The sequence below is a fragment of the Oncorhynchus masou genome, chromosome 23 (genome assembly GCF_036934945.1).
Source record: "Oncorhynchus masou masou isolate Uvic2021 chromosome 23, UVic_Omas_1.1, whole genome shotgun sequence".
Lineage (NCBI taxonomy): Eukaryota > Metazoa > Chordata > Actinopteri > Salmoniformes > Salmonidae > Oncorhynchus > Oncorhynchus masou.
In genome coordinates, this window is record NC_088234.1 from 48,724,882 (window position 1) to 48,741,302 (window position 16,421).

The following is a 16,421-nucleotide window of genomic DNA, read 5'->3' on the forward strand; positions in this document are numbered from 1 at the left end:
AAACCTGAAAAGGACATCTTCTAAATATTATGCAGCCTGAAACGGCTAAATATATCCAAATCGGATTTTAATAACATTGTAGGCCTGTTGGAACACACAAATCATGTCAGATTTGACAAATATCCATATTTATTGCCCCCCCCCCAAAAAAAAGCACCACACAATTCCATGTGATTTCACAATGCAGCTGTTGCCAGCAACGGTTTTTGTCCCTTTCAGATGGTTGCGTATTGCCCCTGCACTACCATTACTGTACCTCAATTCCACCTCACAAAGTTTGCATCTCACCACCTTCACATTTAACTTCTCAAAGTATTGCCATACTGAACTTCGCTGCTGTCGCTTGCATTTCTCTTCCGGTTTCACCACTTTTAAAAACGAAGATGTAGTGGTGGAGATTAGTCTGCAAAATAATTGATTCCTCAACTAACTTACTAAAATGTGATCTTTTTGGAATGGAGGAGACTGATTAGTTGCAACCTTCCGAGAACACAAACACTTGCGTCTTTCATAGCGAGCTAGAGGGGAGGGGCACAGTATAGGCAGATCAGAACCGTGCACTAGACCTATCTGTTGGTAATCAAAAGCAGTATCTCGCGACTTCTTGGTTTGCAACTTCTGTAAATTAAGGCCTATCATCAATGGTCAAGGCTAGGATACATTCCACTGAACACACACACTCGCATCATTAGCAAAGAGAAAGGGCAGGCGAGCCAGTAGCCTGCTGTAATTTCATGAGACAAAAACACCCCCAACCACTCAGCAACGACATGTACCCTGTGCTCGCAAGACTGGCCCGAAGGCACCTCCGTATCCAGGCGACATTGGTCTCATGAATAAACTAGGATATTCTACAGGCAACAGCCCGAAGACTGAATACACACTCATCATGAGCAAAGAGCAGGGGGAGGGGGAGAGGAGGGGCAGGCAGAACTGTGCGCATATGTCTTGGTCAACTGTATCTCGCAGATCTTGTCTTGCATGCCTCTTTGCAAATTCATCAGAGTAGCCTAAAGTTTGCCTCTCTCCCTCTGGTTTCATTTAAATTACACAACATTCCCCAGGCCTTTTTTAGCCTATTGTCTAGGTCGGCTATAACGGCAAAGAATATGTTTTGTGATAACTGTGATTTTACATTTTGTGGGGGGGGGGGGACAAGGGATTTTTTCTTAACGTTAATGATCACAATTCTGTTTAAATATTCACTCATAATGTTATTGAAGTGTGTTTATTAATATTTTATTTTTATTTAACCACACAAGTCAGTGTAGAACAAAGTCTTATTTACATTGAATCCTTAAAAAAATGCAAAAGGCCTCCTGCGGGGATGGATCCAGGATTAAAAATACTAAATAAAAATATAGGACAGAACACACATCATGAGAAGAGACAACACTACAGAGAGAGACTTAAGACGACAACACAACATGGCAGCAGCACAACATGGTACAAACAATATTGGGCATGTTGTTTCTTTTCCTTCCAGCCTGAGAGAAGGAAAGGAGGCTCTGCTGATGAAAACAAGGAGACGGCTGACCGACATTGTGCGGGTGTGTTTTTTTGAGGCTGGACGGAGTATAGCCCACAAATGCGCCCGCTTTCTTGCACTTTGTATTAGGTGAGTTGGGCTTTTCATGGATGTTTTGACCCATACTCTGTCATACTTGTTGTTGATCCTTGTGTGATGTAGTAGGTGTGCACATTTGTAACTTGTTTTTGTCTGCTATATCATCAGTAATGGAAAAGGGGAGCCCAGTCAGCAGGGCTTTGGCATGAATCTCCTGAATGCTCTGCTGGACAATATGCCTTACTTGCCTGCAGCAGCAACAGGTGGTAAGTAGAAATAATGTTTTTCCTGATAACACAATCATGGCTAGAAGGCTTCTGCATTGTCAACAGCATTGTTTTGGAAGTGCATGGTTTTGCTAGGCAGTGGCATGTGTCGAAGTCTCTCTTTCTCTCTCAGGGTCGGTGTTCTGGTACTTTGTGCTGCTGAACTATGTGAAGGATGAGGACCTGTCGGGCTGCAGCACGGCCTGTGCCTCTCTGCTCACCGCTGTCTCCCGGCAACTGCAGGACCGCCTCACGCCCCTGGAGGCTTTGCTACAAACCAGGTGGGCCTTTTCACCCTCTAGTGTCCTTACACCTCAATCAGGACCTAAAGAAACCAAAAATAACTTGACTAATGTTGCCAGAAGAATACCATCGTTTTTGAACCCAGCTGGACTCTGTGTATTATAATGCTCTGCACCATGTGTCTCCTCCCCAGATACGGCCTGTACAGCTCCCCATTCGACCCAGTGCTCTTTGACCTGGAGGTCAGCGGCTCCTCCTGTAAGAATGCCTTCAACAGTAGCATCGGCGTCCAGTCAGACGAGATTGACCTTTCCGAAATTCTCTCAGGTCTGCACCACATTCCACCATATTGCTTACACCTATCCAATTCCTTCATCAGTGGATTCATTTTGGTCTGGGCTGTACTCTGGTGTGTGTGACTTAACCTGTGTGTGTGTCTATTGCAGGGAACGGCAAGGTAAGCAGCTGTGCGGCGGCCGAGGGCAGCTTCACGGCCCTCACTGGGCTCCTGGAGGTGGAGCCGTTGCACTTTACCTGTATCTCTACCAGCGACGGCACCAGGGTGGAGAGGGACGATGCAAGCATGTTCACAGGTACCTACCTCAGCTGCTTCATGTTTCTTGTGTAAAGGTTTAACCAGACCCTTTGTGAAACGGAACATTAAACATCTTCACTGTTCCTATTCAGGGATTTTGATTTATACTCCTGACCTTTGCCCTCTTCTCCCAGTGAGCACATTCGGTGTGACCCCGGCTGTGGGTGGCCTGTCGGCGGGCACAGTGGGCGAGGCGTCCACGGCGCTGAGCTCGGCAGCCCAGGTGGCTCTGCAGTCGCTGTCACACGCCATGGTGTCTGCAGAGCAGCAGCTGCAGGTGCTCCAGGAGAAACAGCAGCAGCTGTTCAAACTACAGCAACAGGTCAGGGACTCTAGTACCCATACAGGCAAACTTACGGACAGACATGTCCCTACACAAGTATTCACAGACATGCATGTTATGTACTCACACAGGTGCACGTACAAGCGTCTTCTTATCCAAGCCGTCACTATGCGCACAAACACCAATATCATGTGTCAGACTTCATGTACACTGCATTCGGAAAGTATTCAGACCCCTTGACTTTTTCAACATTTTGTTACGTTTCAACCTTATTCTAAAATGGATTACTTTCTCCCCCCTCTCCTCCTCAATCTATACATAACACCCCAAAATATCAAATCAAAAACAGGTTTGTTGAAATGTTGTAAAAAAACAAAAATGACATTTTACTTAAGTATTCAGACCCTTTACTCAGTACTTTGTTTAAGCACCTTTGGCAGTGATTACAGCTTAGTCTTCTTAGGTATGACGCTGCAAACTTGGAACACCTGTATTTGGGAAGTTTCTCCCATTCTTCTCTGCAGATCCTCTCAAGCTCTGTCAGGTTGGATGAGGAGCATTGCTTCACAGCTATTTTCAGGTCTCTCCAGAGATGTTTCATAGGGTTCAAGTCTGGGTCTGGCTGGGCCACATAGGGCATTGAGACTTGTCCCGAAGCCACTCTTGTGTTGTCTTGGCTGTGTGCATAGGGTTGATGTCCTGTTGGAGGGTGAATCTTTGCCCCAGTCTGAAGTCCTGAGCGCTCTTGAGCAGTTTCTCATCAAGGTGTTCTCTGTACTTTGCTCTGTTCATCTTTCCCTCGATCCTGACTAGTCTCCCAGTCCCTGCCGCTGAAAAACATCCCCACAGCATGATGCTGCCACCACCATGCTTCAACGTATGGATGATGGCAGGTTTCCTCCAGACGTGACGCTTGGCATTCAGGCCAAAGAGTTTAATCTTGGTTTCATCAGACCAGACCATGGTCTGACAGTCCGTAAGGGGCTTTTTGGCAAACTCCAAGCAGACTGTTGTGCCTAATACTGAGGAGTGGCTTCCGTCTGGCCACTACTATAAAGGCCTTATTGGTGGAGTGCTGCAGAGATGGTTGTCCTTCTGGAAGGTTCTCCCATTTTCACAGAGGAACTCTGGAGCTCTGTCAGTGACCATCGGGTTCTTGGTCCCCACTCTGACCATGGCCCTTGTCCCCTGATTGCTCAGTTTAGCCAGGCAGCCAGCTCTAGGAAGAGTCTTAGTGGTTCCAAACTTATTCCATTTAAGAATGATGGAGGCCTTCAATGCTGAAGAAATGATTTGGTACCCTTCCCCAGATCTGTGACTCGACGCAATCCTGTCTCAGAGCTTTACGACCAGTTCCTTAGACCTCATGGCTTGGTTTTTGCTCTGACATGCACTGTCAACTGTGGTACCTTGGTCGACAGGTGTGTGCCTTTCCAAATCATGTCCAATCATTTGAATTTACCGCAGGTGGACTCCAATCAAGTTGGATGATCAATGGGAACAGGATGCACCTTAGCTCAATTTCAAGTCTCATAGCAAAGGGTCTGAATAATTATGTAAATAAGATATTTGTTTTTATTTTTGAATTAGAAAAAAAAAAAACTTAACTTTGTCATTATGGGGTATTGTGTGTAGATTGAGGATTGTAATTTATTTTATAAGTTTTAGATTAAGTCAAGTCTGTAACATAAAATGTGGATAAAGTGAAGCGGTCTGAATAGTTTCCGGATGCAATGTATCAGTGTGATATTTGGCAGTTTTAGCCGAGAAGTAATCCTGTCTGTTCGGAACAGAAGGCCAAGCTGGAGGCAAAGTTGCACCAGACCACTTCAGCAGCTGCGGCCTCCGGCGTGGGTCCCATCCACAACTCTGTGCCTTCCAGTGCCCCCGGCTTCTTCATCCATCCCTCTGAAGTCATCCCCCCCACGCCCAAGACCACCCCGCTGTTCATGACGCCACCACTCACTCCTCCCAACGAGGCGGTGTCGGCAGCCATCAGTGTGGAGCTGGCCCAGCTCTTCCCTGGCTCCATGATAGACCAACCGCCTGTCAACCTGGCCGCACACAACAAGAACAGCCAGAAAGCCAAGCCGGTCAGTCACAAACAACTCTTTGACGGCAGATAGCCTAGTGTTTTAAGAGTGTGGGCCAGTAACCGAAAGGTTGCGTCTGCTAAATTACTAAAATGCCAACAGCTCAAAGCACAGCAGTTAGGTTTGTGCTTTCACATGAACACCAAGGGACTTTTGTTGCATTTCGTCAATTAATAAAATATTTAAATTAAGAAGTTTTATATTCAAAATATTTTGACTGAAAAGCGTCTTTGTTTGTTGCAGAACCCCATGGGCAGTGGTCTGGCGTTGGCCCTCTCTCAAGCCTCTCACTTCCTCCAGCCTCCTCCACAGCAGTCCATCATCATTGAGCGCATGCACTCTGGTAAGTACAGTTACCTTTTTGTGCCTTTTTACCTGGATCAACAGTTGTAAATGAAACTCAAGAGCGTATACACTACTTGACCAAAAAGTATGTGGACACCTGCTCATTTTACAACCCTCAAATCATGGTCATTACTATGGAGTTGGTCCCCCCCCTTTGCCTCCATTCTTCTGGGAAGGCTTTCCACTAGATGTTGGAACATTGCTGCAGGAACTTGCTTCCATTCAGCCAAGCACGTTAGTGAGGTCAGGCACTGATTTAGGGCAATTAGGCCTGGCTCGCAGGAGGCGTTCCAATTAATCCCAAAGATGTTCAATGTGGTTGAGGTGAGGGCTCTGTGCAGGCCAGTCAAGTTCTTCCACACCCATCTTAACAAACCTTTTCTGTGTGGACCTCAATTTGTTCACAGGGGCATTGTCAAGCTGATACAGGAAAGGGCCTAACACAAACTGTTGACCTAAAGTCGGAAGCACATCATCTTCTAGAATGTGATTGTAGGCTTTAGCACTAAGATTTCCCTTCACTGGAACTAAGGATCCGCACTAAGATTTCCCTTCACTGGAACTAAGGATCCTAACCCAAACCATTATTCCTCTGCCAAACATTACAGTTGGCACTATATTGGGGCAGGTAGTGTTGTCTTGGCATCTGCCAAACCCAGATTTGTCTGTCCGACTGCTAGATGGTGGAGCATGATTCATCACGCCAGAGAACGAGTTTCCACTGCCCCGGAGTTCAATGGCAACTAGCTTTACACCACTCCAGCCGATGCTTGGCATTGTGCATGGTCATCTTAGGCTTGTGTGTGGCTGCTCGGCCATGGAAACCCATTTCATGAAGCTCCAGACAAACAGTTATTGTGCTGCCGTTGCTTCCAGATGCAGCTTGGAACTCAGTAGTGAGGACAGATTTTTACACTCTACGAGCATCAGCACTCTCAGGTCCTGTTCTGTGAGCTTGTGTGGCCTACCACTCTACGGTTGAGCCGTTGTTGCTCCTTGACATTTCCATTTCACAATAACAGCATTTATGCTTGACCTGGGCAGCTCGACCTGGGCAGCTCTAGCAGGGCAGGAATTTGACAAACTGACTTGTTGTTATCCTATGACGGTGCGATGTTGAAAGTCACTGAGCTCTTCAGTGAGGCCATTCTACTGCCAATGTTTGTCTATGGAGATCGCATGGCTGTTTGCTCGGTTTTTTTACACCTGTCAGCAACGGATGTGGCTGAAATAGCCAAATCCACTAATTTGAAGGGGTGTCCATATACTTTGTGTATATACATGCATGCATGCACGTATGCACACATACAGTGAGGCAAAAAAGTATTTAGTCAGCCACCAATTGTGCAAGTTCTCCCACTTAAAAAGATGAGAGAGGCCTGTAATTTTCATCATAGGTACACTTCAACTATGACAGACAAAATGAGAAAAGAGATTGATATTTTCCACCATAATTTGCAAATAAATTAATAAAAAATCCTACAATGTGGTTTTCTGGAATTTCTTTCTCTCATTTTGTCTGTCATAGTTGAAGTGTACCTATGATGAAAATTACAGGCCTCATCTTTTTAAGTGGGAGAACTTGCACAATTGGTGGCTGACTAAATACTTTCTTGCCCCACTGTATACATACAGTTGAAGTTGGAAGTTTACATACACTTAGGTTGGAGCCATTAACTGGTTTTTCAACCACTCCACAAATTTCTTGTTAAGAAACTATAATTTTGGCTAGTCGGTTAGGACATCTACTTTGTGCATTGACACAAGTAATTTTTCCAACAATTGTTTACAGACGGATTATTTCACTGTATCACAATTCCAGTGGGTCAGAAGTTTACATGCACCAAGTTGACTGTGCCTTTAAACAGCTTGGAAAATTCCAGAAATTGTCATGGCTTTAGAAGCTTCTGATAAGCTAATTGACATCATTTGACTCAATTGGAGGTGTACTTGTGGATGTATTTCAAGGCCTACCTTCAAACGCAGTGCCTCTTTGCTTGACATCATGGGAAAATCAAAAGAAATCAGCCAAGACCTCAGAAAAAATATTGGTTCATCCTTGGGAGTAATTTCCATGCCTGAAGGTACCACTTTCATCTGTACAAACAATAGTACGCAAGTATAAACACCATGGGACCATGCAGCCATCATACCTCTCAGGAAGGAGACCCGTTACGTCTCCTTGAGATGAACGTACTTTTGTTCGAAAGTGCAAATCAATCCCAGAACAACAGCAAAGGAACTTGTGAAGATGCTGGAGGAAAGGGGTACAAAAGTATCTATATCCACAGTAAAACGAGTCCTATATCGACATAACCTGAAAGGCCTCTCAGCAAGGAAGAAGCCACTGCTCTAAAACCGCCATTAAAAAAGCCAGACTACGTTTTTTAAAACTTTTTGGAGAAATGTCCTCTGGTCTGATGGAATAAAATATAACTGTTTGTCCATAATGACCACCGTTATGTTTGAAGGAAAACGGGGGAGGCTTGCAAGCTGAAGAACACCATCCCAACCGTGAAGCACGAGGGTGGCAGCATCATGTTGTTGGGGTGCTTTGCTGCAGGAGGGACTGGTACACTTCACAAAATAGATGGCATCATGAGGATGGAAAAGTATGTGGATATATTGAAGCAACATCTCAAGATATCAGTCGGAAAGTTAAAGCTTGGTCACGAATGGGTCTTCCAAATGGAAAATGACCCCAAACATACTCCCAAAGTTGTGGACAACCTTAGTCAAGGTAGTGGAGTGGCCATCACAAAGCCCTGATCTCAATCCTATAGAATATTTGTGGGCAGAACTGAAAAAGCGAGTGCGAGCAAGGAGGCCTTCAAACCTGACTGTTACACCAGCTCTGTCAGAAAGAGTGGGCCAAAATTCACCCAACTTATTGTGGGAAGCTTGTGGAAGGCTACCCAAAACATTTGACCCAAGTTAAACCATTTCAAGGCAATGTTATCATATACTAATTGAGTGCATGTAAACTTCTGACCCACTGGGATTATGATGAAAGAAATAAAAGCTGAATTTTTTTTTTATCTCTTCTGACATTTCACATTCTTAAAATAATGTGGTGATCCTAACTTTCCAAAGACAGGGAATTTTTACTATGATTAAATTAGAATTAGAAATTAGAAATTGTGAAAAACCCAGTTAAAAGTATTTGGCTCACGTGCATGTAAACTTCCGACTTCACTGTACATACAGTGCCAGTCAAAAGTTTGTAGTCATTCAAGGGTTTTTCTTTATTTTTGCTATTTTCCTCATGGTCGAATAATAGTGAAACGTCAAAACTATGAAATAACACACATGGAATCAGGAAGTAACCAAAAAAAAAAGTGTTAAACAAATATTTTATATTTGAGATTGTTAAAAGTAGCCACCCTTTGCCTTGTTGACAGCTTTATACCCTCTTGACATTCTCTCAACCAGCTTCATGAGGTAATCACCTGGAATGAATTTCAATGAACAGGTGTGCCTTGTTAAAAGTGAATTTATGGAATTTCTTTCCTTAATTAATGCGTTTGAGACAATCAGTTGTGTTGTGACAAGGTACGGGTCGTATACAGAAGATAGCCCTATTTCCCAAATTATCGCAAGAACCGCTCAAATAAGCAAAGAGAAATGACAGTCCATCATTACTTTAAGACATGAAGGTCAGTCAATTCTGCAACTGTCACGAACTTTGAAAGTTTCTTCAAGTGCAGTCGCAAAAACCAGTAAGCTCTGAAACTGTATCTCATGAGGACCGCGACAGGAAAGGAAGAACCAGAGTTACTTCTGCTGCAGAGGATAAGTTCATTAGAGTTAACTGCTCCTCAGTTTGAGGCCCAAATAAATGCTTCAGAGTTCAAGTAACGGACACATCTCAACATTAACTGTTCAGATGAGAATGTGTGAATTAGGCATTCATGGTCGAATTGCTGAAAAGAAACCTCTACTAAATGACACTGACACAGACTGTTGAAGGGACATTTTGACCAAGGAGGAGGAGTGATGGAGCGCTCCATCAGATGACCTGGCCTCCACATTCACCCGACCCCTCAACCCAATTGAGATGGTTTGGGATGATTTGGACCACAGGGTGAAGGAAAAGCAGCCAACAAGTGCTCAGCATTTGTGGGAATTCCTTCAAGACTGTTGGAAAAGCATTCCAGGTGAAGCTGCTTGAGTGCCAAGAGTGTGCAAAGCTGTCAAGGCAAAAGGTGGCTACTTTGAAAAATCTCAAATATAAAATAGATGTGGAACCAAAAAAGTGTTAAACAAATCAACAATCTAAAAAATAAAATAAAAAACCCTTGAATGAGTAGGTGTGTCTAAACCTTTGACTGGTACTGTATGTCTCATGAGTTGTGCCCTATTCATTTGAGATGTTGTTTTGGAAAGCTCTTGTGACCTAAATACCTCCTCTCTTGTCCCAGGAGCGCGGAGATTTGTGACACTGGACTTTGGTCGTCCCGTGCTACTGACAGACGCTCTGATCCCCACCTGTGGGGACCTGGCCTCTCTGTCTATCGACATCTGGACGCTGGGGGAGGAGGTGGACGGACGCAGGCTAGTGGTTGCCACGGACATCAGCACCCACTCCCTCATCCTGCACGACCTTCTGCCGCCCCCTGTCTGCCGCTTCATGAAAGTCAGTGGCATTGATGCATTGTCTCTGAAGATCTTTGTCCATTTGTCTTCTTTTCTATACCTTTTCTTATTCACGGGTTTCGAATAAGTATCTGAACTCTGTGGGCACTGAAGAAATTGCGCCGTTATCCATTTTTTTCCCTTGTTCCACAGCAGCTGTTTTCCTACAACCTCATCCCCTTTTCTCCATCCCTCCCACTTCACCCAACAGATCACTGTGATTGGTCGTTATGGCAGCACCAATGCCCGGGCCAAGATCCCATTGGGCTTCTACTATGGCCACACCTACATCCTGCCCTGGGAGAGCGAGCTGAAGCTGATGCACGACCCCCTGAGGGGAGAGAGTGACGCAGCCAGCCAACCTGACTTGGACCAGCACCTGGCCATGATGGTGGCCTTGCAGGAGGACATCCAGTGCAGGTCAGAAGGCATACCAAACTATTCAACTAGTTAGCTAACTCTGATTTAAGTTATTTGAGATATATGTTTATGCGGTATCTGCTAGACAGACAAGCTTTGTCATCAATGGAGATGGACTAATGCTTTGTGGATATAGGATGCACATTTGACTCTTACTTCTCTTTTGTGCTCGCCCTTTCCCTAAGGTACAACCTGGGATGCCACCGGCTGGAGACATTACTCCAGAACATCGACCTGCCTCCTCTGAACAGTGCCAACAATGCCCAGTACTTCCTGCGGAAGCCCGACAAGGCGGTGGAGGAGGACGCGCGTGTCTTCTCGGCCTATCAGGACTGTATCCAGCTGCAGCTACAACTCAACTTGGCCCACCACACTGTCCAGAGGCTCCGCGTGTCCCTGGGAGCCGGGCGCAAGATCCTGCCTGAGCCGTACGACCCCCGGGAGCTCATCCAGAACTCATCCACCGAGCAGCTGAGAACCATCATCCGCTACCTGCTGGACACACTCCTCAGCCTTCTGCACTCTAACAACGGTGAGATGTCTGGGGAGGGCCACAGGGTCTGTATCAGGGATGGGATCTACTTTTCTGAAAAGTTGAAGTTGGCCTAGCCTCAAACCAGTATCGTTCTTTACCTGATAGTCTGTTCTCATAACAACATCTCTAGGGGACATTGGTAGGTTATTTTTTAGAATGATCTGAGTCACACCTCCACACCTCCTCAATACATGTATTTTCCCCTTCTTGCATAAGCCTATAGCATTTTTGTACCATAGCCATGTTTGAGGCATGAATTCTTTCAAGCCACGAGAAATGTAGGAATAAATTATTTGCTGTTTTTGTCTTCTGCCCTCGCTTGCCTTTTTAAATGAAATATTCTATGTTTTCAATGTGTATTTTCACAACCAATTCTGTATGATGTCTTTGAAAAAGTTTTGATAAATACTCGCTTTTCAAAGTTGTTCAAAGTTAACTGAAAGCCCCATGGTTCTGTGAAGAGTGCTTAGCAATCTTCTCTCACCCGTCAAATCACTACTGACGCTCCCTAGCATCTCGTCATACAGTTTCACGAGTCTCTTCTTATGAAAGAGAATAAAGTATTTTATCCCCTTGCTGCTGGTGTTTCCTGGCGTTATGCCTGCGCTGTCTCTGTACCCTCAGTGAATTCCAAATGGCCCTGTTCAGAGCAGTGGAGTGGAGCCTTTCATTTAATCTCCCTCATTATATCCAGCCCTCTGTAGTTCTCCCACTGGCTGTCTGCAGAATAGTGGATTGAGATGTCTTGTTAAGGTCTTGATTGGAAGGATAATGTCTGTACTTTTCTCTCTGAAGTGAAGAGTTGCTTTTTCAAGGCCTGTGGTTTCCGAGTAGTGGTCAGTGTCTCCTCATGAAAGGCCCTTTCTGGGAACTGTGGACTTTTCTTCTGTTGAACGCTATTTGATTTAGTCAAGTACGTGTGGTAATTTAATGTTTTTGGCAGTCACTTGCGTTGTACCCCTCTTTCAGTTTCCCTCCTCGTTATATCACGTACCCTCTTAGTTGATATCGCCACCCTTGAACAGTATTTATTTGTTTATATTTAGCTTGTTTCTTTCCCTTACATTTTGTGTTTCCTTCCCACTCATCCTTCCCTAGCTCTCATTTGACTACCATCTTTCACTTGATATCATACTTTCTCCTTGTCCTCCCCCTCTAGGGCACGCAGTCCCGTCCGTGCTGCAGAGCACGTTCCACGCGCAGGCCTGCGAGGAGCTCTTCAAGCACCTGTGCATCAGCGGCACGCCCAAGATCCGTCTGCACGCAGGCCTGCTCCTGGTGCAGCTGTGTGGAGGGGAGCGCTGGTGGGGCCAGTTCCTCTCTAATGTCCTGCAGGAGCTCTACAACTCCGAGCAGCTGCTCATCTTCCCCCAGGACAGGTGGGCCTTTATGCACTGAGGAGCTGTCTCTATCCACTGCACTCCCTTTAGATTCTTTGCACCACACTGACAAACTGTAGCTCCTTGGACAATCATTATCTCCACACTTCCCCCTCACCCCACAAACTGGTTACTGCCCATTGACTGGTGACATTGGGGTGCCTCTCTAACTTCCGTAAAGATAGGTGTGTGTTTGAATGTAACAAACACCTATCTTTATATCAGAAGCACCCACCCCCACCCAGACTTATTGATTTGTGCTTCCATGTTGCGGAGATTGACCGGGTCCTATATGTGTCGTCCCTCAGGGTCTTCATGCTCCTGTCCTGCATCGGCCAAAGATCCTTGAGCAACAGCGGCGTGCTGGAGGGGCTACTTAACCTGCTGGACAGCTTGCTGTCCCCCCTACAGCAGCCTATGGCGGCTGCCCATCGCAGGACTGAAGGTGGGCTAGCCGGAGGTGGCGGGTCCCTGGGCTGGCAGCAGGGATGGGGGGCTGGGGTGGTTCCTGGCCCCAGCACCGGGCTCCCAGGGCTCTGGACTCAACCAGCAACCTATGAGTGTGTGTCTGTGTGTGCGGCAGGTGTGTTGGACGTCCCCATGATCAGCTGGGTGGTGATGCTTGTGTCGCGACTGCTGGACTACGTGGCCAGTGTGGAGGACGAGGCGTCTGCAGGCAAGAAGCACCTGGGAGGGAAGGAGAGGGAGCGCACCTTGACAGGTAGCGTAGTGTAGGCTAGGGCGGTGTAGCTCTCCAATGAGATGTGCTGCTGAGGACTTATGAGGCCAAGCAATCACGACACTGATCATATTTATTGTTTTGTCTACCCTATTCCCTGCTTTTTGACTCTTTAAAAAAATATTTTCTAACAGCCTGGTTACACGAGTGATGTTATAGGCTTAGGATAAACTTTTATCCTACTGCTCTTTGTCTGCGAGGCTAGCTATAAAATCAACAAGGTTTTATTACAAAAAAAAGTATTACGTTTTGAGAACCACGAATCATATTAACAGGGTAATATTATTGCACATAGATTTGGAACCAAAAACCCAACTCTAACGTGCCTTTTTTTCCCCCCACCTCTCTCCAATGAATCAAGGTAATCAGTGGAGCTTTATAAATAACAGCCTCCAGTCCTCCAGCTCTAACCGCTCAGCCAAAGGCAACAGCAGCCTGGATCGCCTGTACTCCCGCAAGATCCGCAAACAGCTGGTGCACCACAAACAGGTAAATGTGTCCAAATCCAACGTCCGTCTCAAAAACGTCAGGGAGTTGTGAATCTCTCCCGTAAATCTGTTTTAGTCACAGTTATTGTGTTCTCCCTCTTACTACTGGCTTTGCATGAAGTCATGTAAAAGATGGTCTTCACGGTGTTTATTTATCCTGTCCTTTTCATTGTAGCAGTTAAATCTATTGAAGGCAAAACAGAAGGCTTTGGTGGAGCAAATTGAGAAGGAGAAGATCCAGAGCAACAAAGGCTCCTCATACAAACTGCTGGTGGAGCAGGCCAAGCTGAAACAGGCCACATCCAAGGTGAGGATTTCAGAAGTTCTGAAAAGGAAAGTTGGAATATCAAAGGGTTTTCCCGTAGAAATCGAATGACTAAGAATGAAATAATTATTTTTCTCTCATCTTGGTAACACAAAAATATAAATCAAGTATGTTTTTGGGTCACCTTTCAACACGTTACGACCGATCTGCACATGTAGGTAGCATAGCGTGTGCACCAACACACTCGCACAGGTTACAAATATGCTAGTTGGAATAGGGATAGATTAAACCATGTGTATTAATAGACTTCCGCTGCCTGACATCTGCCGCCATCTATTTCTCGCTCTCTCCATCTCTCTCCACATCTCTCTCCATGGCAGCACTTTAAGGACCTGATCCGTCTGAGGCGTACAGCTGAGTGGCCCCGCTCCACCCTGGACACAGAGGCCACGGCCGCCAAGGAGGCCCCAGAGGTGGAGCCTCTGCCCTTCACACTGGCCCACGAGCGCTGCATCTCCGTGGTGCAGAAACTCTCCCTTTTCCTTCTCTCCATGGACTTCACCTGTCACGCCGACCTCCTGCTGTTCGTCTGCAAGGTATGCACTGCCAGCAACTTGATTTGTGTTCCTTGAATTGGGATTGGGTTGGCACGATGTAAATGCATACATTGTCAGAAAGTTGTTCTGATCACATGTCTGATTTGACCTTTCAGGTCTTGGCCAGGATAGCCAACGCCACCAGGCCCACTATCCACCTGTGTGAGGTGGTGTCGGAGCACCAGCTGGAGCGTCTGCTGTTGCTGCTGGTGGGGACAGACTTCAACAGGGGGGACATCTCCTGGGGAGGGGCCTGGGCCCAGTACTCCCTCACCTGCATGCTGCAGGACATCCTGGCAGGTAGGGGTAGCTGCTACAACTCAAGTCACTGTTCAATTCTCATGTCATTGAAGAATTCGGTTTTCTAGCTAAACCTGCTATTCTATTATAGATATGGTGAATATTTGCGTTGCTAGCAGTCTTTAGTTGTTTAATTTCTCACAACACTAACCTTCTTCTGACCCCTCTCCTCTCCTTAGGGGAGCTGCTGTCCCCCGGGTCCCTGGATGGTATGGACGAGGGGGCGGTGGGCGAGGAAGCAGGGGCATCGTCCTCAGCAGGGATAGACTCTGACGACTCCCTAGCCCAGCCCACCCCCATCCCCCTCGTGGAAACCATTGACGAGGCCATGTCTCCGGATATCATCGCAGGTACTCCTGGGACCTCCTCTGTTTTCCAAAGTGCGTTGGTAGGCCAGTCCTTGATCACATTTTACACATGGACCCCCTCACTTATCATGATGAATGCATTTGTGTTAAATTGTTTTTCTTTTTTCCCCTTTTAGCTAGCTGCATGTTTATTCTCAGTATTTTTTTGTTGTATTTTGTGCGGCTTCCTGTTCTGACAGTTTTATTTTAAAGGAGAGTATTGAGAGCTTCTCTAACCAGTTTAATTCGGAATGGACTGTTTTGTTATGTTTGCCTTTTTGGATATTGAGTTCAAACAGTGTAGATTTAATGCCTGTAAGATATCAAAATGCTTTAAGGGGTGGTTGTTATTTTCCTCAGACTATTATTTAATTTGTGCAAAAGTTGCAATAATTCATGGTAGAAATCCTGACTTGAGATTGCGTAACTGAGTTCAATCACAAATCTTAATTCCCTTGACATCATCAATGGGCTACACAAAAGCACATATTTTGTGCGTTAATACCAAGTCAGAATTTTGGCCAAAGTTGTCAGAGCTTGATGATTTAGTGGGCCAACCAATTTTTTGTAGGCCTTAAAATTGCCTAGTAATTTCCTAAAAGAAGGCCTCTGAGTTTTCTGGTTTAGTGTGCTTGCTTGGCAATATTAAAGCTCTTTTCGTTATTCAAAGGTGCTCCACCTCTGTCATCTTTGGAAAAAGATAAAGACATTGACTTTGACTTGCTACAAGACCTCATGGATGTTGATATTGATCCTTTAGATATTGATTTGGAAAAAGATCCCCTTGCCGCCAAAGTCTTTAAGGTACGTAACTTGCATGTTTCAACTGCGTGTTTTCTATTCCACTCCCTTCTTTCTCTCTATTTAATGCTCTCTTGCATTTTATATTGAGTTATTGATAGCATCACCCCTATTGATTCTGCCCAAAACAAACATCAGTTGTACATTAACTTAAATAAACCCCACTGATCAATGATGTAGCTTTTCAAATGTAAAACCATCATGTTCAATTTCTGCTCTAAATAAATACATAAATGTGTGTGTCATACAAAGTTAGTTTTATTGAATCCCTCCCCAGCACCACCTCCCCCTGAGCCCTGCACCCTCACTTCTCCATAGAACTTCCCAATTTAACTCGGCTCAGGCTTTTTGAGTCTCAAAGCAATTTTCTGTATGTAGTCCCAATCAATCAAACTAACGAACTTGGGAAAGTGTTATTCTCTTCACTCTTACTTTTCTTTCTGTGAAAAAACCCCCCCTCTGCCATTGCACGCGAAGGAATTTAGTGTTTGTGTGCATGTCATGTTATACAGGTACCTAGCATC

At 45.4% G+C, this 16,421-nt stretch overlaps 1 protein-coding gene across 19 annotated transcripts in view; it reads left to right on the top strand.

The window, feature by feature from the left end:
• The window catches only part of birc6 (baculoviral IAP repeat containing 6), a 156,129-nt gene that overhangs the window by 37,201 nt on the left and 102,507 nt on the right, over positions 1 to 16,421 (top strand). For 7 of the 19 annotated variants that reach the window (XM_064932346.1, XM_064932354.1, XM_064932347.1 and 4 more), the window contains exons 19-38: positions 1,487 to 1,618; positions 1,736 to 1,833; positions 1,967 to 2,114; positions 2,270 to 2,403; positions 2,523 to 2,669; positions 2,806 to 2,993; positions 4,748 to 5,047; positions 5,291 to 5,390; positions 9,814 to 10,028; positions 10,239 to 10,447; positions 10,633 to 10,979; positions 12,142 to 12,361; positions 12,670 to 12,806; positions 12,945 to 13,082; positions 13,462 to 13,589; positions 13,764 to 13,895; positions 14,234 to 14,449; positions 14,566 to 14,749; positions 14,929 to 15,129; positions 15,767 to 15,900. In XM_064932346.1, the coding sequence (XP_064788418.1) occupies positions 1,487 to 1,618; positions 1,736 to 1,833; positions 1,967 to 2,114; positions 2,270 to 2,403; positions 2,523 to 2,669; positions 2,806 to 2,993; positions 4,748 to 5,047; positions 5,291 to 5,390; positions 9,814 to 10,028; positions 10,239 to 10,447; positions 10,633 to 10,979; positions 12,142 to 12,361; positions 12,670 to 12,806; positions 12,945 to 13,082; positions 13,462 to 13,589; positions 13,764 to 13,895; positions 14,234 to 14,449; positions 14,566 to 14,749; positions 14,929 to 15,129; positions 15,767 to 15,900 (3,508 nt within the window). Of the gene's footprint in view, positions 1 to 1,486; positions 1,619 to 1,735; positions 1,834 to 1,966; positions 2,115 to 2,269; positions 2,404 to 2,522; positions 2,670 to 2,805; positions 2,994 to 4,747; positions 5,048 to 5,290; positions 5,391 to 9,813; positions 10,029 to 10,238; positions 10,448 to 10,632; positions 10,980 to 12,141; positions 12,362 to 12,669; positions 13,083 to 13,461; positions 13,590 to 13,763; positions 13,896 to 14,233; positions 14,450 to 14,565; positions 14,750 to 14,928; positions 15,130 to 15,766; positions 15,901 to 16,421 lie in introns of all 19 variants that reach the window. The other 12 variants (XM_064932355.1, XM_064932357.1, XM_064932358.1 and 9 more) reach the window with 6 other exon arrangements.